This window comes from Poecilia reticulata, chromosome 17 (assembly GCF_904066995.2).
Source record: "Poecilia reticulata chromosome 17, P_reticulata-male-v2, whole genome shotgun sequence".
Taxonomy (NCBI): Eukaryota; Metazoa; Chordata; class Actinopteri; order Cyprinodontiformes; family Poeciliidae; genus Poecilia; species Poecilia reticulata.
In genome coordinates this window covers 29,428,053-29,451,438 of record NC_088846.1, presented here as the reverse complement: position 1 = coordinate 29,451,438, position 23,386 = coordinate 29,428,053, and the positions used below count along the sequence as shown (strand labels likewise).

The 23,386-nt window shown below is 42.4% G+C and overlaps 2 protein-coding genes and 1 pseudogene across 5 annotated transcripts in view; 1 reads left to right on the top strand and 2 right to left on the bottom strand.

Moving 5' to 3' along the window:
- dnajc1 (DnaJ (Hsp40) homolog, subfamily C, member 1) overlaps positions 1–23,386 on the bottom strand; it is a 274,202-nt gene that overhangs the window by 189,088 nt on the left and 61,728 nt on the right. The window lies entirely within an intron of this gene.
- LOC145547941 (uncharacterized) lies at positions 339–8,081 on the bottom strand (annotated as a pseudogene).
- myo10 (myosin X) overlaps positions 12,829–23,386 on the top strand; it is a 121,849-nt gene continuing 111,291 nt past the window's right edge. For 2 of the 4 annotated variants that reach the window (XM_081598112.1, XM_081598110.1), the window contains exon 1: positions 12,830–13,293. In XM_081598112.1, coding sequence (XP_081454238.1) covers positions 13,273–13,293 — 21 coding nt within the window. In that variant the 5' untranslated portion in view covers positions 12,830–13,272. Of the gene's footprint in view, positions 13,294–19,906; positions 20,923–23,386 lie in introns of those variants that run through there. The other 2 variants (XM_081598111.1, XM_081598113.1) reach the window with 2 other exon arrangements.

The window sequence follows — 23,386 nt, the reverse complement described above, 5'->3', positions numbered from 1 at the left end:
GCAGAGAGGACAGAAACATTGAATCTGCCTCCAGCAGGAATGATGATGGATTTGTGTTCAGTTACTGTAAACTCTGAACCTGCTGCCAGTTTATATTAAAGGGTCAATTCACCCAAACAAACCATTAAGCTGAGCAGTTTTTCCTTAAAGGAAGAAAAGATGAAAACTTTAATCTGAGGTAACTACAAACTAAAATAAGGATTTTTGATTGAAAACATTAAACATTCTTACATTAACTCTTATAAGATTTGTTTTGTGTCCAGCAGTGATAATCTATTTCACACAAATTAATTAATAAAATTGTTTGTTTTTAATTTTCACTATGTAAAAATCTGAGTTTAACAACATAAAACAATAAAATTACAGATTAATACGATTAAAATAAAAATGTAACAACTTTTTAAACACCAGAGTAAATAAGTCACAGAATGATTCTGATTTCATCACCAACACTAAGAAAATATACAGTAATAAACAGTTTTATAGTAAAAAACTAAAATGTTTAATTTCATATCTCATAACTGAGGGAACAAACACTGAGATCTGGAACCAACTGATTTCAGGTCGTGTTGTTTTTCATGTCTTTGGCATAAACTTCATAAATATATGTTTAAATGGAGCTGACTTTGTTTTCTGCCTGAATTCAGGAGCAGAAATATTCAACTTTCTGAGCTGAACGTACGCAGCCTGTTGTTCCCACTGACTCGCCTCAGGCTGCAGGAGGAAACATTTCAACGCAGCTGTGAGGCGTTCAGGTGCTCATGACAGACTGTGGGAAACTCCAGCATTTAAGACTTCATTATAAAGCACAGATCACCAAATGCCAGGTGGAAAACAGATCAAATGAGCTCAACATCTTCATTACTTTTGCTTTTTAGTGAGTGAAAAATGAAGCAGAGTGATTAATTTAAAGACTATAATGAGGAAATCTGCATTAAACTTTACAGCTGTGATTCCAAAGTGAAGTCAGGATATAATAAAATGTTTTTAATGTTTTATTGGAGCAAAATTTGATCTAAATTACAGGAACCTGGAAAACCAGGATGAAACCTGGATGATCCATCAGAGCAAAGATTGTTTTCATTCTGCAAAATACAAACTTGTGAACAGAATATTAAAATGTTTTTCTTTTTACAAAACAAAGTTTATAAATCTGTGAGATTCTGGAAGAACATTCAGGGATTAGAAAGGAAAGTGAATCCTGACAGTCGGATTAATTTATGGAAAAGACTTTCTGTCTTGTTTCAGTATTTTAATCATTTTATTTATATGTTTAAAAACCAAATATCTGGTTTTATCTCTACGTCAGAGTTTCTGCCTGTAATAAAACGACTCAGACTCATTTGACTTCAGATTATATGAATTCATTTATTTTCTTCTGTTGTCATTCATTACAGTCTTTTCAGAGTTTTTACAGAGAATCTGAGGCTTCATGAAGGTTTTCAGGTTAACAGTCTAATAACAGCTTCAGAGAGAAAAATGTTCATTTCAAACACGAAACAAGTGAAACTTTAAGACCATTTTAACACATCTCTATTTCTCTGATTGATAAATCACTTTCCAGACAAAAGAAAATATCAGGGAGAAAATTTATTTGGGTTTACAGAACTCTGCAGAACCTACAGTCAAAACTCCAGCCAGTAGCGGCTCAGTGAATCTGGTCTGGACTCTATGGATCAGAGTCATGGATTCAGAGACGCTGTAGAAGGACAGAATACCTGCTCTGTGGTCCAGGTACACTCCGACTCTGGAGGAAACTGGACCTGAGATGGAGGTCCAGATGTTGTTGTGACCAAATTTAGAACTTTCACAATTTAAAGCCCAAGATTTGTCATTACGTCCAAATCCACATTCATTCCCTCTTCCTGATCTGCTGATGTTCTTGTATGCTACTGCAACAAAAACCCATGACCCGCTCCTCTCCACCTCCCAGTAACAACGTCCAGTCAGACTCTCTTTACTCAGAACCTGAAACCAATCAGTGAATCTGTCTGGATGACTTGGATAAGACTGATGTTGATTCATCGCTGTAACCTTCCTGTTCCCCTCTGATAGAACCAGCTTTGTGTTTGCTGTGTTTGGATCCAGGTTGATTTCACATGAATATTTTAAGAATCCATCTCTGGTCTTTGGTTCTGGTTCTGACAGTAAAACATCCACCTCAGTGACCATCAGTGAGATGTTTGTCCATGAGTCTCTCAGGACGTCCTGTAGTTTGTCTCTGAGCTCTGACACAGCTGCTGTCACGTCCTCAAAGTGTCTCAGAGGACGGATGTTGATGCTGGATGAGTGTGTCGACTCCCTGAGTGCTGGCAGTGAGGGGTAGTTGAGGAGAAACTGGTTGTGATCCTCTGTGTGTGAGAGCTGCTCCAGCTCAGCGTCTTTCCTCTTCAGCTCACTGATCTCCTGCTCCAGCTTCTCCTGAACATCTTTGACTCGACTCACTTCAGTTTCCTGCTGGGATCTGATCTGCTGCTTCACATCAGAGCTTCTTTTCTGGAGGAGACGGATCAGCTCAGTGAAGATCTTCTCACTGTCCTCCACTGTTTTATCAGCAGAGTGATTGATGGCCTCCACCTCCTGTTGAAGCAGCTTCACATCTTTCTCTCTGTCCTGGATTCTCTGCTGGATGTTTCCTCGTCTCTCCTCCAGCTCTCTCTGCCTCTCAGTCCTTTCTGCTGCAGCTGACACTGTGTCATGACCTTTATGGTCATCTAGTAAACAGAGACTACAGATAGACTTCTGATCAGTGCGGCAGAATATCTTCATCACCTCGTCATGCTTAGAGCAGATGTTCTCCTGGAGGTTCTTGGACGGCTCCACCAGCTTGTGTTTCTTTAAAGGAGCCACATCATGATGAGGCTGAAGGTGTTTCTCACAGTAAGAGGCCAAACAGACTAAACAGGACTTGATGGCCTTCAGTTTTCTTCCAGTACAGAAATCACAGGCCACATCTTCAGGTCCAGCATAGCAGAGATCAGCAGGAGCAGCTTGGAGTCCAGTCTTCTTCAGCTGCTCCACTAAAGCTGCTAGCATTGTGCTCTTCTGCAGTAAAGGCCTCTCTGTGAAGGAGTGCCTGCATTGAGGACAGTGGCAGCTTTTCTTCTCCTCACCTTCATCCCAGAAGCTTTTAATACAGTTCATACAGTAGCTGTGTCCACAGGGAATCGTCACCGGATCCTTCAGTAGATCCAAACAGATCGAACAGGACAAAGTTTCTTGGTCCATCTGATTCTGCTCCATTTCTGCTCTCAGTCACAGCGACTGTGTGAGTTTCATTTCCTGAGAACAGAAACTGGGTTGAGCTCTGATCTACCAATCACGTGTCAGTGCAGAGAGGCTGCAGCCAATCAGCTTTCAGCTTCAGCAGCTGTTGTTCTTCCCAGTTTCAACGTTTGTTGAAGAACAGGAATATCCGGCTACTAAACTTTATTTGTGTTTCCATTAAAACAGGGAGGAGTCCTTAGTGTTAACACAGCGGCTGCAGCAGTTTGTGTGGATCTTTGAAAGGAGTCTGTGCAAATCAAATCCTCACAACCTGCTGAATTTTATAGATATTTAGCAGATATTTAGTATTTTTCAAAGATCACACTTCTTTTTCCAGATCTGGGGGTTTAGTCTTCTAAAGCATGTTAATGTTCATCCTAATATATGTTAGCCTGACTGGAAAACATGGAAATCTGCAGCACCTTGTTGCTCTTCTTGTTCCTGTTACAGGTGTGTCAGAGCTGTGTTTCTGTTTTAGGTCTTCAGAGGAGGAAATGAGGAGATCTGTGGTCAGAGAGGAGCTGAACACAGATTTAAATCTGCAGAAGCCTGAGGGAGGGTGATCAGGGTTTTACAGCCTGCAGAATAAGGAACAGAACTGGAAACAACCCGTCTTGTAACAACCGTAATTGTGTAGTGTCTCTTTAAGAGAGCACGAGTTATTGCTAGTGATGTCATAAGTATGCGCCACTGCTTCTATGGACTGAGACAGATCTACTTTGTCTCCCTAACTCCAGAACCGTTACAGGTTGTTTGGACTCATGTTTTCTAAATCAGCGGCTTGATGAGGTTTGTGAGAGTTTATTAAAGGAGAACCTCTGCGGCTGGGAGTTTCTGACCGAGTCTCATTTCCACCACTGAACAACACAGTCTCCTCATTTAAGACCAGGAATTACATATTTACCGAGTTTATTCTCAAGTTATGGAATATATATTATAATAAAACCCGTAACTAAGCCTGTCACGATAACAAATTTTGCTGGACGATTAATTGTCTAAAATTATTGCGATAAACCATAATATTGTTTCAAGACCTTTTGACACTGATTTAATGGAAATGACTAATAATACATGCGATTTCCTGATATTTATTTTCAAAATAACATGTAACACTGGATTTGATCCACTAAATAAACAAAACAACCAAAAAAAAAAATAAAATGGATTCTCAGTCTCCATTAACAAAAAACGTACTTGAATAAAAACTAAACAACATAAAGCCAAAGTGGCTTTATGTTGGTTGAATGCACTCTTTTGGTTGCATTCAACCAAAAGAGTGCAGATTATGAAGTCTGTATTGCCCTTCAGTAATCTCTAGATTTAAATAGAGAAAACCGGCACATCCTTCTACCTAATCCAATAGTTCATCACTCTACACCATTTTTTGCCCCTATTTTCCCCTTAAGATAATCTTTGATCGTTGGCCGATCTAACCGATCATCCTGCGGTGTGTGGTGTGTTACGGTAGATCGTCGTGGCCGCTCCGATCTAAATCAGGGGTTTTCCCCGACTGGGAGCTTAACGCTTAATGTGACAGGTAGCCAATCAGAAGGCGCGGATCCTCCTCCTGCTTTCTGAGGGGAAATTACCGAGGAGAATCCCAAACAGCTGAAACGGCGCAACCCGAAGTCCAGCTGACATCGGAGATGATATGTGGAAACAACATTCATGTTTATTCAACGTTTCCTGCAAATAATATAGAAATGACCAGGGGAGGAGTTGGAGCCAAATGAACCCGGCAGGTTTTCAGCTGTTCTTCGTTAACGTGACATAAATAGGTTATAATGATTTTCATTCAGTCAGGACTTTACGCTGAGCCACATGCATCACAGGTAGATTCTAGTAAAGCATTGATTAATGCCTGATTTTAAAATGAGTTAACTGGACTTGTAGCCATTATTTTGTGCCCATGTGGCTGGACACCACTCGGCACGACGAACCCGATCGAACCTGATCGAACCCGATCGAACCGTTATACCTGGGATTTCTGTCGGCTAATGTGTCTCTCAGGGTTTGAAAATGGGCCGACAGCTCGTGTAATGTGCGCTGGACATTAGACTAAGGAAATGAAGAAGGGAGGATCAGTGGAGAGCACCGGAGCTGAACCTTTTTCATTCAGCGTCATCAACAGAAAGAAAAAACGGCAGGAAGAGACGATAAAGACGATAATTATAATGATCTCGATAGGTTTTTTTATCGTCCGATTAATTGATTTATCGTTTATCGCGACAGGTCTACATGTAACTTCACAGCAATCTTGCTTTAAATATCTTAAATATAAATGATAAACTACATCAGGATGAGTGTCGTGGTGATTGTTTTCCACACCAAACATCCAATAAAAGTCCCACCAAGCCTCCACTAAGGCTCTGGGGTCACGTTTCTCTACAGTTTCTACGTTTCTACAAATAAACTCCATAATTAATACAAAAAATATTAATTTAAGAATAAACTAACAAAATTCAAGTGGATAAAGAATAAATAGCTCCAACACTAAGTACTAAAGGCCACTCATCTATAGATAATAACTAATTGACTTGATGTTTGTTTGCATTGACAGATTAACTGATCAGTTTAATAGAAGCTTAAATATAATATTTCTGCAGCAGAAATCAGATTATTCTCTATGAAGGAGAAGCCAAACATCAGAACTCACAATTTATAATTAACAGAAAACTTTACACATTTCTCTGTAATCAGTTTGTTTTATTGAAGAAAGTCAGAGAGAGAAAAGTAGACATTTATTTTCCTGATCTGCATCTAAATAATTTAACAGAAAATGGCACCAGTTGTAAGTTGATGATAGACTAATTTTCTTCTTTGGATCACGGTGAAGAAAAAAGAAGAAAGTTCAGTTAATTTCAATATCAACTGATTTAAACAAGAACAACATTTGTTCTCCAGAACAGAGAAAGAGAAACCAGAACCTCCAAACACATCAATACAAAAATTAAACCAACACTTTGAGTCCAGGGAAGTTTAGATTTTCATGTGGAGAAACATTCCTGTCACATAAGAATGAAAGAAAACAGTGAAAACTTTTATGGTTCCTGGAACTCAGAGAACAACATTTAAATAAAGAAACATGAAGAAGAAATAGAATGAATCCTGATCAATAATCCAAAGAAAGAAAATCTATTTGGGTTTACAGAACTCTGCAGAACCTCCAGTCCCTCTAACCCGAACTCCAGCCAGTAGCGGCTGAGTGAATCTGGTCTGGACTCTGTGGATCAGAGTCATGGATTTAGAGACGCTGTAGAAGGACAGAATACCTGCTCTGTGGTCCAGGTACACTCCGACTCTGGAGGAAACTGGACCTGAGACGGAGGTCCAGATGTTGTTGTGACCAAATTCAGGACTTACACAATTTAAAGCCCAAGATTTATCATTATTTCCAAATCCACATTCAGTCCCACTTCCTGATCTGCTGATGTTCTTGTATGCTACTGCTACAAAAACATTACCTCTCCTCTCCACCTCCCAGTAACGACGTCCAGTCAGACTCTCTTTACTCAGAACCTGAAACCAATTAGTGAATCTGTCTGGATGACTGGAATGAGACTGAGGTTGATTCAGAAGGGTCACCTTCCTGTTCCCCCCTGATAGAACCAGCTGTGTGTTTGCTGTGTTTGGATCCAGGTTGATTTCACATGAATACTTTAAGAATCCAGCTCTGGTCTTTGGTTCTGGTCCTGACAGTAGAACATCCACCTCAGTGACCATCAGTGAGATGTTTGTCCATGAGTCTCTCAGGACGTCCTGTAGTTTGTCTCTGAGCTCTGACACAGCTGCTGTCACGTCCTGAAAGTGTCTCAGAGGACGGATGTTGATGCTGGATGAGTGTGTCGACTCCCTGAGTGCTGGCAGTGAGGGGTAGTTGAGGAGAAACTGGTTGTGATCCTCTGTGTGTGAGAGCTGCTCCAGCTCAGCGTCTTTCCTCTTCAGCTCACTGATCTCCTGCTCCAGCTTCTCCTGAACATCTTTGACTCGACTCACTTCAGTTTCCTGCTGGGATCTGATCTGCTGCTTCACATCAGAGCTTCTTTTCTGGAGGAGACGGATCATCTCAGTGAAGATCTTCTCACTGTCCTCCACTGTTTTATCAGCAGAGTGATTGATGGCCTCCACCTCCTGTTGAAGCAGCTTCACATCTTTCTCTCTGTCCTGGATTCTCTGCTGGATGTTTCCTCGTCTCTCCTCCAGCTCTCTCTGCCTCTCAGTCCTTTCTGCTGCAGCTGACACTGTGTCATGGCCTTTATGTTCCTCCACAGAGCAGAGACTACAGATACACTTCTGATCAGTGCGGCAGAACATCTTCATCACCTCATCATGCTTAGAGCAGATGTTCTCCTGGAGGTTCTTGGACGGCTCCACCAGCTTGTGTTTCTTTAAAGGAGCCACTTCATAATGAGGCTGAAGGTGTTTCTCACAGTAAGAGGCCAGACAGACTAAACAGGACTTGATGGCTTTCAGTTTTCTTCCAGTGCAGAAATCACAGGCCACATCTTCAGGTCCAGCATAGCAGTGATCAGCAGGAGCAGCTTGGAGTCCAGTCTTCTTCAGCTGCTCCACTAAAGCTGCTAGCATGATGTTTTTCTCTAGAACAGGCCTCGGTATGAAGGTTTTCCTGCACTGAGGGCAGCTCTGGATTCGTTTTTGATCCTCTACATCCCAGTGTCTTTTAATACAGTTCATACAGTAGCTGTGTCCACAGGGAATCGTCACCGGATCCTTCAGTAGATCCAAACAGATCGAACAGGAGAAAGTTTCTTGGTCCATCTGATTCTGCTCCATTTCTGCTCTCAGTCACAGCGACTGTGCGAGTTTCATGTCCTGAGAACAGAAACTGGGCTGAGCTCTGATCTTCCAATCACGTGTCAGTGCAGGGAGACTTCAGCCAATCAGCTTTCAGCTTCAGCAGCTGTTGTTCCTCCCAGTTTCAACGTTTGTTGAAGAGCAGGAATATCAGGCTCAGGGAAAATGTGGAAGAGGGTTAACAGAATGAATGGTGTAAGAACAGACTCTGGTTGTTCCTGTTTTAATTAGTGATGTAACAGCAGCAGGAAGCAGTGAAGAAAAAGCAACAGTGTTAGAGCTGATATTTTCCAAAATACATACATGCAGAAAAGGATAAATGAAAGTTGAACCTTTTTACTCTGAATCTGATGATTCCTCATCTAAGTATCAAAGAGGATTTAGGAAGTGGAGGAATTATGAACCCTGGACTTTGTTTACATTGGTTTAAAACAAAAGAAGCTCAGGATAATAGAGTGAATAGCAGCAGTTTGTCTAGATGTAGCAAAGCTCCATGACATGAAGCAGAAAGAAACATTAATAATCAAACTACAGAAAATGGACATTGATGGCAGAACTTACAAATAATCTGAAAGTTTTTACTTGGTTGCTTGATACAAGTAAGAGTGGAAAATACTTTTACAGCAAAATATATATAAAAAAGCGGCACAACAACCTTTCAGAACATCTATAGATAAAAATAACTAATTTACTTGATGTTTGTTTGCATTGACAGATTAACTGATCAGTTTAATAGAAGCTTAAATATAATATTTCTGCAGCAGAAATCAGATTATTCTCTATGAAGGAGAAGCCAAACATCAGAACTCACAATTTATAATTAACAGAAAACTTTCCACATTTCTCTGTAATCAGTTTGTTTTATTGAAGAAAGTCAGAGAGAGAAAAGTAGACATTTATTTTCCTGATCTGCAGTGAAAGATTATCAGTTTGAATTTGATGTTGGTTTCAGTTTTTTCTTTGGATCTTAAAGAAAATGGAAGTTCAGTTCACTTGAATCTGAACTGATTTAAACAACAACATCTGTTCTCCACCAGAGGAAGAGAAACAAGAACATTCAAATTCATCAATGCAAATATTAAAGCCAAACTATTGGTGACCAGAAAAGTTTAGATTTTCATGTGGAGAAACATGTAAGTGCTATAAAAGAATGAAATGAAAACATCAGCAGTGAAAAACTTTATGGTTCCTGGAACTCAGAGAACAACATTTAAACCAGAAAAATAAAGGAGAACATTGGAATAATGAACCCTGACCAACAATCAGAAAATCTATTTGGGTTTACAGAACTCTGCAGAACCTCCAGTCCAGAAAAACACAACTCCAGCCAGTAGCGGCTCAGTGAATCTGGCCTGGATTCTGTGGATTCAGAGACGCTGTAGAAGGACAGAATACCTGCTCTGTGGTCCAGGTACACTCCGACTCTGGAGGAAACTGACCTGAGATGGAGGTCCAGATGTTGTTGTGACCAAATTCACAACTATTTGAGGAATAATTTAAAGCCCAAGACTTGTCATTATATCCAAATGCACATTCATTCCCACCTCCTGCTCTGCTGATATTCTTATATGCCACAGCTACATAAACCTTCCTGCTCCACTCCACCTCCCAGTAACGACGTCCAGTCAGACTCTCTTCACTCAGAACCTGACAACAACGTATTATGGAGGACCAAAACCGACATAATAAAAATAAAAGAATAAATGTAAAAATAAAAGAATAAATGTAAAAATAAAAGAATAAATGTATATTTTGATAAGAAATAAAAGCATAAATATATTTTCGGCAGACCAAAACTGACATAATAAGAAATAAAATAATAAATATATAAATAAAAGACTAACTATATAATTAAAGGAATAAATAACAGCATATTTAGTTTTTCCTTTTCCTTACACATGAGTTTCCGTCAGGTAGTAATGTATATATTTTCTTGTTCATTTCCCTCTAAACGTGCGTTTTGTCAAGAAAGATTGATATTTTGCTTCTCCCTTTTCTGTTTGCTGTATTTCCCGCTGCATCAATATGTTAATGAGGCGAGCTGTCCAGCTCCTCTACTATTGGCCAATAGAGCTTTTGAACCAACGTCACTGCGTCAGACGTTTTTGGCCGTTTAGCTCTCTCGGCGTATCTTTAGAGGCCACAGACTAAAACAAACTTTATCCCGGTGGTTTTAATGTGTTACCAACTGCAGTGACGTTAGTTGTGAGTTGGATATTCCGATGTCTGCCGAGAAAGCGGCGTTTAGCTCTAGGTTGATCCAATTTATGACGGCTAATTTCGGCCAGCGGTTCTCCGGTTCCGTCCTCAGATCGGAGGTTCACATGAACTGAACCCTCCTGTCAACAAATGTTAATGTTGCCTTATGACCAACTGATACAAAACAGTGGTAAGTCATGCTTTTACATGAAACAGACTACCCTCTTTTAAAATGTCAAGTCATATTCAGTATTTAAAATAATTTTAATGTTAAATAATCTAATGCTTTCTTCAATAGCTTCCATATTGTGTGCCACATTGACTAGAAATCGGTGTGTAACATATCGCGATCTACCGGTGGATCGTGGAAGGTTTTGAGTCGATCTCGGCAGTAAGTGACTAACTGAACGCGGCCCAGAGGCTAAAGCCAGCGAGTCCTCTTCCTATCAAAATATATATATATATATACATATATATAAGCCCCGAGATCAAAGTGGGGAACACCCCCAAAAGTGGTGGAGAATGACCGAGCTAAGATCCTGAGGGACTTCCAGATCCAGACAGACAAGATGGTAATGGCGAATCAACCGGACATTGTGGTGGTGGATAAAGAACAGAGGAAAGCCGTTGTGGTGGATGTAGCAATACCAAGTGACTACAACATCAGGAAAAAGGAGCATGAGAAACTGGAGAAATACCAGGGCCTCAGAGAGGAACTGGAAAAGACCTGGAAGGTGAAGACCACAGTGGTGCCTGTGGTCATCGGGGCCCTCGGGGCAGTCACCCCCAAACTGGAGCAGTGGCTCAAACAGATCCCAGGAACAACATCAGACATCTCAGTCCAGAAATGTGCAGTTCTAGGCACAGCCAAGATACTGCGCAGAACCCTCAAGCTCCCAGGCCTCTGGTAGAGGACCCGAGCTCAGAGGATGAAACAGACCACCCGCGGAGGGTGAGAAGGGAATTTTTATATATATATATATATATATATATATATATATATATATATATATATATATATATATATATATATATATATATAGGCCCCTTCACTGTCCATTTTTAAGCTCGTCTTTCAACCCATCTATTTTACTTGATTTTCAACTCCAGCAGGATCTAGTTTTAAATTGTATGTTTGTTTGTTTTTAAACTGTAAGAGCTTTTATTTTTTTATTGTTATGTTGTGTTTTAATGTGCATCACTTTGTATCAGCTGTGGTTGCTTTAAAGTGCTTTATAAATCAGGTTGGTATGGTAAGTTATGGTATACATATACTTTTGTCGTAGTACCCCCAATAATTTCAAACTTCTTTCACCCCTGGCCATAAGTGACTTGACATCTTAAAAGAGGGTAGTCACATTGGCTAAACCGTGAGTCAAACAGTCACTGGGACTGACTACTATATATTCCATTGAGGGACCATAACTTTAACATAACATACACCTTTCTGAACAGGCGAGGGCGCAATTTCTCCATCTATAGTCAGACATTAAAGACTCCCCATAGCAGAGGGGGCTGGATTAACCAAAGATTGAACTCATTAGTGCTACTGCAAAATGTTTTTACACAAGTAAAAGTAGCTAAGAAATCAATCAGGAGTAAAGAAATTAAACATTTTATCAAATATTTCTGCAGGTATCTGCTGTTTGCACAATTTTATTGTCAGTTTGTTGTTTTTAATGCTCAAATACATTTTCATTAATTTAACCTACTCAGCTGCACATTCTTTGGACTGGATTATTTTAATTTTGTAGCATTTTAAGTTGTAGTTTTGCTGTACAGTATGACGTTCTTAATTCTGTGTATTTTTATTTTTGTGTGAATTTACCCACTGTTGGACAATAAAGAATATTTCTCTTCTATTTAATATGTTGAAATGTTGATCATTTAATAATATAAACTCATATCATCAGATGGAAAAAATACCAAGTTATGTGCACATTTTGGTATTGAAAACTAAAGTAAAAATAATTCATAATAAGATAAGAAAAAGGTAAAGTTTGTCCAGTTCACCAGTAGAACATAACATTAGAACAACAAAGCTTTTGTGTTCAACAGGACGTCTCACTTTAACATAAACTGTAGGTCAGATTTTTAAAATATATATATATTTATTCTTTATTCAGATAAGTTACAACTCAGTAGAGCAAACTGTAACTTCACTCAAGTAAAAGTATTGATACTTTGTAATAATATTACCCAAGTAGAAGTAAAACGTACAGTGTAGTAAAACCTAAAATAATATTTTTCCAAAATGATTCAAGTAAATGGAACCAGTAATTACCTCTGAATTAGTTTTTGTTTTAAAAAAATATATGATCATGACTATTAGTTATAGAAATACTTTTATTGATCCTAACTGAACTAAACTGGAAATGTTTAATCTGATTTAAAGTCAGGAAGTTAGAAACAGATTTTTTATAAGGTTAGTGTAAATATTTGGTGATTATATGACAAACTGACTTGCCATCCATCGTCTTCCATCCTGAATGCTGGATGTTTAAAGTGTCTCCTGGTCCACATGTTGACAGCAGGAGGAGTCAGTGAGACATGAGGAAGAGGAGCAGGAGGAGGAAGAGCAGGAGGAGGAGCTTCACTGTCCGGCGGGTCGGACTGAGGGAGTCCCGGACTGAAGCGTCCAAAGTTTCCGCGGCGAGCCGCTTCTTCTCCTCTCTGCTCCAAACAAACGGACCTCGGCCGGATCCAGACGCGCAGCCGCGGCGCGCAGTCAGCAGGACGCAGAGTCTGAGCAGACGGACTTTAACTGTTCCCACCGGATGAAAACTCCCGAAACAAAGAGTGAATGTGCTGCTGAGGCTCCAGGGACGGACTGACGGACGGACGGACGGAGGGAAGGAGCATCCCGCAGCGGCTGGCAGGAATGAAGAGGATGCGCTGAAACTCTCACAGACTTTTGGTTCGTTTTAACTTGGAATGAGTTGGATCGGCGTCCACACAGGGAATCCTCTGGGATTACAATAAAGAGGAGCGATGGATAACTTCTTCACAGAGGTAAGAAAAGCTGCAGCTGCTGCAGCAGCAGATCAGGAAACTCCTGCAGCAGCTGATTGGGTCTCATAGTTTCATGCAAATGTGATGAGATTTTAGATTTCTGAGTTTGTTTCCTCCTGCTGATTCTGAAAACTTTACAATAAACCCGTGACCCAGGTCCGGTGAGGCTCGGCGGGGTTTCTGTAGGTGTTTCATTGAAACATGAAGTATCAGGACCTCAGAGGAGGTTCGGTTCGGTTCGGGTCCCAGTGGGTCTCTGGTATTTCCGCACCTCATTTTCTGGTTTCCTCCAATAAAGAAAGAAGACGGAGTAAAAACGTCCCATAGAGCTATTAATAGACTGAAGCTGCGGCGGCCACCTGATGAATGAGAAGCTTCTGGTTCTGGTTATCTGGATGCTTTGCGGTCCAGATGCCACCAGGCAGAGGTTCGGTTCTGGTCCTGGACTCATGGAGCCGCAGGAATCGGCGACTGCAGGAAGAGACGCAGCGTTTTAAATTGGTCACAGCTTCATCTTCAGCGGATGGGGGTCAAACGGGGTCACATTGTCAGCCTGCATGAGGCTCATTGTTTTTGTGTCTCTGCTGCAGGTTAGTCGGTCGCTGCAGGTCAAATGTCAGCAAAACTGTGTAGAGATTCTTTGCTGTTTCCATTAAATGAGAAATGTGATAAAAATAAAAATGCTGTGAGGCTCAGGTGGAGCAGCTGAACCTGCAAACCATCACTTTACTGCTGTAAACAGACATGATGCGGAAAAAAAGTTTTTATTGCAGTTTGGAAAAATACAGTTATGGAAAAACGGCATCCTCTCAGCTCAAAAAGTTTTATACAGACTGTCGGCATTGATGACGATTGGCTCACCTCCGCATGCGAGACGCTTGAGTCTTAACTGACGGTTTGTTGGACCTTTATAACCTTGAACTTTTGTTTGAACCTCTGCTGTCTGAACATGGAGGATCAGAAACTGTTGTGTTTCTCATCACATTCCTCCTGAACTCAGAATGTCATCAAATAGCTTTTATTTTCTTAATGGATTTCATTTTACGTCTGCTGGAAATGTTTTCCTTTAAGTAGGCCAGTAAGCGGTTGGGAGATGTGTGCTGTCTGATGCATTTGGCTTTACTGCAGCAGTGAACCACACCTGTAGTGATGATGTCATCCAGGTAGAGTGTGACTCATTCCTCAGAGTTCAGCTGCAGGTAAGCGGATTTTAAAACAGGTTCTACCTCATCTAGATCTGTAACGGCCGTTAACTCTGACTTCCTGGTTGAAAGCCCTTCCTGCGCTCTGATTGGTGCTGAGCTGGTTTGAAATCCAGAAGGAGTTTTTAGTGGAATGAAAGGTCAGAGGTCATGAGAACTTGAAGGTGCGGGTGTAAAGCAAACACTGCGGTACCGGAGTGTTTCCCCTGCAGTGCAGCATGGCGCCGGTCCCGTGACGGGCCGGCGGTTCGTCTGGTGGGCCGCGCCGCCACAGTAACGGGTTTTTTGTTGCTGCAGAGCCAGAAGCAGGAAGACGTTCAGTAGTTTCACATGTCGTTGGTTTGGCTTTATGTCTGCCAGCGAATGGCAGCCGGAACAAAGAGCCCAGTCTTTAAGGAAAAGGCCGTTTGACGAGGAAGTGAGGAAGAATCAGGCAGCAGTTTGAGGAACCAGAACCGGGAAGGAAACTGGAGGAAACTTTTCTCTGGTTTAGTTGTAATAAAGATCAATATGAAGTTATGAAGTCTGATTTTAAAGTTCTGCTCATCCAGACCACTGAGTTTCATCACGCAGTTTTTAAATCTATTAGATTTCGAAAGTTTTACTCATTCATATTTTTGGTGTTAATTTTTTTTTTTACAAAATCTTTTTTTAATCCAGGAATTTCAAAATTTGTAGTTCTTTTAAATCTAGACATTTTTCTTAAAAATAAATTGTAAAACAGTGAATTTGTTCCTCTAATCAGAAACTTTTAGTTTCTATTCCAGAATTTTGTTAAATATTTTTGTTTTCTGCCTTTACATCAAAATTTAATCACAAGACTTTTCATATTATTATTTTTCAGCTTATAAAACCTTGTGGGTTTTTTTTAAAACTTATTTTTGGTGCACTGTAAAAATGCCAGTGTTGAATTAACACCCAAAAGTGTCTTTATGTGTCCAAGTCAGCAGCACAGAGAGTCACATTAACATTACAACGGTGTTGGTGTTTATTATAAGTAACACCAGTGTAGTGTTGACCACAAAACATAATGTGGCGTTAAAAAAGTAAATAATTGACCCACAAGGTGTCAATATCAATCAAATCCACTGGAAAATATTCACAACAATACACAGAAATTTAAAGTTTAACTTTTCTTAAACCCATTTCAGAATTATAGATCAATGTTAATTTAACAAAAAAATGGGTGTCAATCTTTTAACACTTTTAAAAGTGTTACTGTAACACCAGCTGACTCGGACACATATCGACACTTCTGGGTGTTAATTCAACACCAACATTTTTACTGTGTACAACTAATAAAGTCAAAACTATTCATGTTTATAAATATTTAAGGATATTGAAGCAAAACTATGAGTAAAAGCTACATAGGATGATTATAGCATTAGTTTAATATGTATATATATATATATTTTTTTATTTTCTAAGACTGTCTGACATCATATTTGATAAAGAATGAACAACTTCTTTTTAGAAGATACAACATTTTGTCCAGAAGTTTTTATTCCCTTTTCCAGGGATTATTTAACGCCCGAAGATCATCTGGATGTCATGGAAACAGGAAGTGACGAAAGTTTAACCCCAAAACAGCAGATTAGTTAGTTAGTGTCTGATTTTAATGTTTTTATGTTCTGGTTGATGGATCATCGTATTAGAACATTTTATTTCAGTCACATCATGAGTAAAGAAGCTGCAGCTGCTTTTAAACTACAATATGTGAGCATGACTGCAGTCTGCTAAGGTTCATATAACTACAGTTTATTCTTCTGATCCGACCCGACTGATCCGCCAAGCAAACATGGAATCAAATCCCAGAGTTGGGGATAATTTCATAGTCGCTGCAGATCCGCATCCGGTCATAAATAGCAGTTTGTGGCATTTATGTTTGTTTTCCAGGGACAGAAGTGTTTATAAGAGGTGTTACAGCATCGTGTGGCATGAAGTATGGAAATTAAAAAGCCGCAGTAAGTCGGTCACACGCAGAGATAATAACTCTTATACTTCATTGATGCTCTTATTTTGAAGTAAATCAAAAAAAGCCATTTTCTTTTAAAAGTTTTCCTCCAAGATGCTGTAAAAACTGGTGGGAGCAAAAATCTTCACCATAAGTATCAATATGCAGCTTGGCTCTAAAATTAGATCAACTTCTGTGTTACATGGATTTGATCAACGCCCCAATCAATGTTTTTTATTTCATTGATCTTCATGTTTAATTCTTCTCTGAAGCCTGGGAGCATTTCGTACTGTAAAACTGGGCCAAATGTTGAGAGGAAGAGACTGAAACTGATGAATCTGAGCAGCACTGAGATCGTTTTGTTACGCAGGACTCAAACTCTGCACAGATGTTCATTCGCCTTTATCTTCCATTTGGCTCCAGAACCACAGAGCAGCCCGGTCTGGTGTGAAACGCCTCAGCTGCAGGCTGTGATGTTCACTCAGGGTTGGTGAGAAATGCAGCAGGTTTAAAGAAAGCGTTATTTTCTCGGCTGTGTCTCTGAGGAGACGTTTGGTTTGGTGTGAGGAGGATCAGGAGCCTGCTGCTGCCTGGCCGGCGGCGGCGGCGGCACCAGGGTGTCACAGGGACGCATCCTTCAGCAGAACGCTGCGCGTCTCTAATTACTGAGCTGCAGCCAAAACAGTCTGGACCGGAGCCGGCGCTGCCTCTATAAATAGTGTTTCCACAAATCCAGAGCGCCGGTTTTCATCACCTTCCATTTACTTTGAAACAAAACGCCGTTTTCCTGTGCAGCGACAATCAGACAGAATTTCCCCTGGTGGAATTTGACAGGAAAGTTTCTGAACTGAGACCAGAACTCGTAAAACTGCTGCAGATTTCAGCTCCGTGATGCAGAACGGATTCATACGGCGGCATATCAGGGCCGCAGAAAAACCACGGAGGAAACTTCTACCACAAAACCCAGAAAGTTTCAGATTAATCTCAGAAGTTTTCTAGAAAAATCTTGAAAATTTTAGTTTTAAAAGTTGAAACTTTTTGACTTTTGGAGCTCAGAAATTTCCAAGTTTTTCTAGAAAAATTCAGAGTTTAATCTCATAAATTTCTGAGGTTTTTGTTGGAAATAAACTCCTTTTTCTCCTCCTCTGGTGGCGGTTGACGTGCCGTCGCAGTTTCAGGCAGAGAGGAATGTGGTGTTGAGGGATGTTAACTGGTTCTGGTTCTGGTTCTGGCTCACATCATGAACTGTGAGAAACTTTAAAATAAAAACAACAGATTTAAACTTCAGACGTGTTTAAATGCGTCTGAAACGTTTATAAACCAGCCGAGACTCCTTCAGGCTGCACAGCAACGCGATGTGATTGGCTGGTTCTGGTCCGATTGTGTCCAATAGCGAGTCAGCAGCGGGTCGGTTAGCGCCGACCTGGAGTGTGTTTTACCTGGTGTGTGTGTGTGTGTGTGTGTGTGTGTGTGTGTGTGTGTGTGTGTGTGTGTGTGTGTGTGTGTGTGTGTGTGTGGACACGCTGCAGTCAGTCGGTTTGTTTCTATTTGACATGAAGGTGTGGAGCCTCGGCTGTTAGCCAATCAGAGAGCAGCTCTGCCTCAGGTGTGTGTTTGTAGTGATCACAGCTTTAGTGACAGTAAAGTCGCTCAGCAACGATACAAAGGACAGGTCAAAGGTCAGGTGAGGTCAGTGGTTCTCTGTTCAGCGGCGTCTAAACTGAAAGTTTCTGGATGAATGAAACGTTTTGATATTTGCAGCCGATCGGAGTTTGAAGGTCGATTCAGAAACTATTTTTTAAAAATCAGCTGCAAGTTTCTCCTGTAAGCTCGTCTGCAAACTGAACTTTATTGTGACGAATCAATCATTTAAATAATTGCTAATTAATTTAGTAATTGATTAATCACAGTTTGATGCTGCAGCTCCGTTCTGTCCTCCTGCTGCAGCTCCGTTCTGTCCTCCTGCTGCGGCACCGTTCTGTGCTCCTGCTGCAGCACCGTTCTGTCCTCCTGCTGCAGCACCGTTCTGTCCTCCTGCTGCAGCACCGTTCTGTCCTCCTGCTGCAGCACCGTTCTGTCCTCCTGCTGCGGCACCGTTCTGTGCTCTGCTCCAGCACCGTTCTTTCCTCCTGCTGCAGCACCGTTCTCTCCTCCTGCTGCAGCACCATTCTGTCCTCCTGCTGCAGCACCATTCTGTCCTCCTGCTGCAGCACCGTTCTGTCCTCCTGCTGCACCGTTCTGTCCTCCTGCTGCAGCACCGTTCTGTCCTCCTGCTGCAGCACCGTTCTGTCCTCCTGCTGCAGCACCGTTCTGTCCTCCTGCTGCAGCACCATTCTGTCCTCCTGCTGCAGCACCATTCTGTCCTCCTGCTGCAGCACCATTCTGTCCTCCTGCTGCAGCACCGTTCTGTCCTCCTGCTGCAGCACCATTCTGTCCTCCTGCTGCAGCACCGTTCTGTCCTCCTGCTGCAGCACCGTTCTGTCCTCCTGCTGCAGCACCGTTCTGTCCTCCTGCTGCAGCACCGTTCTGTGCTCCTGCTGCAGCACCGTTCTGTCCTCCTGCTGCAGCACCGTTCTGTCCTCCTGCTGCAGCTCCGTTCTGTCCTCCTGCTGCAGCACCGTTCTGTGCTCCTGCTGCAGCACCGTTCTGTCCTCCTGCTGCAGCACCGTTCTGTCCTCCTGCTGCAGCTCCGTTCTGTGCTCCTGCTGCAGCACCGTTCTGTCCTCCTGCTGCAGCTCCGTTCTGTCCTCCTGCTGCAGCACCGTTCTGTCCTCCTGCTGCAGCTCCGTTCTGTCCTCCTGCTGCGGCTCCGTTCTGTCCTCCTGCTGCAGCACCTGATCATCTGAACGGTCAGCAGGTGCTGAACGGTCAGATGATTATTATGATGTCATGAAGATAAAAATCCCAAAGATGCAGAAACTTTGGGGATGTTTTGTGTCAAACTGACCTAAAGTTGATGCAGAAATCAGTAAATTTGAGTCTAGAAAATAAAGTCATGTTTCCAGTCAGTGAAATGCATTGTGGGTAGCATCAGCGTAGCCCGGAGTTAGCCGGAGGTTTGTGGGAATGTGCAGGTTTATGGTCCGCGTTGGCACAGCTGTGCTGCAGTTATGCTGTCAGAAAATAAACCCAGTCGAAGATGAATGATAAGCAAACATGAACGGTTGCAGCAGCTGCAGCTCCGGCGGTCCAAGCTCAGTTCTGGAGACGATATTTGAGCACTTCACGATTCCAAGAAAATCACGCAAACAGTTGCTTAACCCAGACGAGCCCAGAGGATCCGGGTTCTGCTCCGGTTCTGAAGGAGTCGGGTTTATTCCTGCTGCTGAAAGCCTCGGCTGCGTTTCTCATTAAAAGCCATAAAAAGGAACGGCCCAATCATCGCTGCTGATCGTCCCGCCGCCACAAAGGCCGGCCCCGCCCTGTTCCTGCCTTCGCTTCATGGCTGTTTGAATGTTGAAACACGACACCGGTGGAGCCGCCGACCCGAGCTGGAAGGAATTTAAACGGCTTGCAGATCCGAGCTGGAAACGGCCTCCGCTCTCCAACGCCAACATGAACGACCAAAATCCTCAAGTCCTTGTTTTTTAGATGACCTTGATGAGTAGCAGCTGGGAGTCTGAGGCGTTTTTAGACACAAATGACTGACATATTTCTGCTGCTGACCTCGGATGTCGCCGCTTTGCGTGAACTGAAGGATTTGTCCTTAACCTTGGAGGAGCGACATGTTTAGATCAGCGTTTCCTGATGGCCTCCCGGCGCAGCCTGGATGGTTGGCGACAGAAGCGACAGCCTCATGATGTCGGGATCCATTGTGAGGTTTAATTTGATGTCAGCAAACTTTTTATAAGAAACACAATAAGCTGAGTACCAGAGCCTGGCTGCTGCTCTGTATTTATCCGTCCCTCTGTCATCCGTCCATCTGTCTGCTCCTCCAAGTCCAGGAATAAAACTCAGACCTCTCCTTCACCGGCGGCACGTTGTGGGAAATCCCAGAGCATCCCAGGCAGGACCGGATCTACAAGTCCAGCTCTTCTGCCAGGTTCTGGTCCCAGGTCGCCTCCAACGTGGACGAGCCTGGAAACCATCGAATTGTTTACGCAGAGGAAGCATCCTGATCGATCTAAAACTTTAGACAGCAGTGAAGATGTGTTTTGGTTGTGGATGCGTCACACCTGCGTCCTCTGAACTCAGCTCCTCTTTGCACATCATCGTTTCGGCTCTTTGACTTCCTGCTGTGATGAATCACAGGCGTAGCTTCAACAACCCCACTGACTGCTTGTACGAGACGTCACGACCTTCAGAAAGCCTCCCGCTCCGCCATGACGGACGTCAAAACGTCTCTGTGTTAACAGCCTGACTTGATTCCACTGAGAAAACAGTCAAAAAGACGAGGAAGTGAAACAAACCTGTCATTTTATCATAAACCTTTTGAGGAGGAAAGAAGACGGTGATGAATAACGGCCGTTAACGGTGAGGACTGGCAGCCCTCACCTTGGTGTAACCACGACTTTGCAGAGAAAATGTTTACGATGTATGAAAATTAATGTTCAAATATCAAATATGTGAGCAAGATTAGTGAGATGCAGTTAAATATTTCATGATGGAGAAGCTACACGTCTAATTAACGGTAGCTATGCAGAAAATGCCAAACCACCACGTAGCCTAGCATGTGTGAAGTGAACTGGTTAGCATCTGGCTGTTCAGCGTTTAGCTTTGATCCATGAGGAAACAACGTTCATGACGTAACGGTGGAAATCATTCAGTCTTTTTCTCAAATCAACAAACGTGTCAGGAGGCAGGAGGTTAGTTTCAGTTTCTAGCTGTTTAAAATACGGCTAACTAGGTGAGCTACGGATCAACTGGAACCAGTAGGATAAACTGGGAAAATCAGCTAAACGGTTCAACAACCTGACGTCCATCATGGCGCCTCAACGTGATTGATGCTCAGGGTCAGGAGGTCGAGTATGAGAGCATTTCTGCTCATTAAAATAAGCACCATGACTCCGAGTCGATTGAATGGTTCGAATTCCACCAACTCATTACTGGGAATGCAGCCGTGTTCCTATCTGGGAACTGGTTTTCTCTGTGTGAACTGGGTAAAACTGCAACACACCGAAGCTGCTTCACTAACAGCAGTTCTGGTGTAAATGTCACGTCTGCAGCCGTCTGGTTATGTTTGGAACAAGCCTGTCGCCGCAGCGTTGGGATCTGATTTCTTACGTCATTTTATTTCTGCCGGTGGGGAAAAGAGGCAGCTGAGTTCAGCTGCTGGCTTCATGTGTAGCTGTTAAAATAACACGTAGTTAAAGAGGCACACAGTCCAAATGTTGGGCTGCGCTCTGCCCCAGGCTAGCGGCGCTGCTGCAGCAGTAAGTGCTGCAGGGAGGTGGGTGGAGCTGTGGGAAACCAAACAAAGAGGCAGACCCGGTCCAAAGGCCCTCTGGTCCTGAGGGAGTCTGAGAAAGATGAACAAAAATGAACCGAACCGAAGTGTTGGGGCGTTTTCAGCTGGATTATCAATAAATTATAAAATATGATCAGATGAAGCTGCTGTGTGCAGATCAGTGAAATAAATCACACATTTTTAGTAAGTGGTGTCCTGAAGAAACCTGGGAAATATTTACTAAGACCAGCGTTTGTGTTTGTGATGCTCTGAATGCTAAGCCACACATTCAGTCACATGGTTATTATGACGATATTACCACAAAACATCAGAATAAACTCGTCCGTGTCGCCTTCAGTTGTCCTTCATCATCAGAAATCTTCGTCTTCCTCTTCAGACTTTATTGAAGATGATTCGTTTCTGTTCTGCTCTGGTTTCTGATCTGATCTGGTTTCTGTTCTGATCTGGTTTCTGTTCTGGTTTCTGCTGGTTTCTGATCTGGTTTCTGTTCTGATCTGGTTTCTGTTCTGATCTGGTTTTGATCTGGTTTCTGGTCTGGTTTCTGATCTGGCTTCTGCTTTGATCTGGTCTGGTTTCTGTTCTGCTCTGGTTTCTGATCTGGATTCTGATCTGCTCTGGTTTCTGTTCTGGTTTGGTTTCTGATCTGGTTTCTGTTCTGATCTGATCTGATCTGGTTTCTGTTTTGATCTGGTTTCTGATCTGGTTTCTGATCTGGTTTCTGTTCTGATCTGATCTGATCTGGTTTCTGATCTGATCTGGTTTCTGATCTGGTTTCTGTTCTGATCTGGTTTCTGATCTGGTTTCTGTTCTGATCTGATCTGGTTTCTGTTCTGATCTGGTTTCTGATCTGGTTTCTGCTCTGATCTGGTTTTCCTCTCGTCTGTCTGCCGCTGGTTTCTCCTGCGTTCTGCTGGTTCCGGTCGGCTCTGGATCGTCTCTCAATGTTTTGTCTATCAAACCGTCTCGGTGCAGATCCGGACTGTTTCATTCGGATCAGTCTGAACATGCGCAGCTCTTTCTGCTTCACCTATTTACAGCTTTATGGCCTGAATGAGGGCAAAACTTCAAACGGGACAGAAACTTCATTCATCTTCCAGCTGGAGGCAAAAAGTATTTCAGTTTATATCACAGACAACAAGCTGCTGTTCTGATCCAGACGTATCGGTTTCTGAAAAATCACAAGACGGGAGTAAAAGCTGCGTCTTCCTCTGCTGTGGCTGCAGCCGTTGACCGGCTGATATCAGCTGAAGGAGTAAATAACTCGTCTTGTTTCTGCCTCCTCTCTCCTTCCGCCTGGACCGTTTTGGCTCGTCTTGGCTTCCTGTCCGACTTTCAGCATTCCTCTGGATCCGGACACTTCCTAACTCCTGGCCCGGTCCAACTCCGTCCGCATGTTCTGTTGGAATTCATCAGAGTCTCATGATGGCGGAGAGTCAAATGTATTTATTTCTGTCCCTGTAGATAAAACCAGAGTTGGTTTATGACAGACGGTTCTGCTCCTGGAGGCTTTAGTTTGGTCTGGACTTGTTT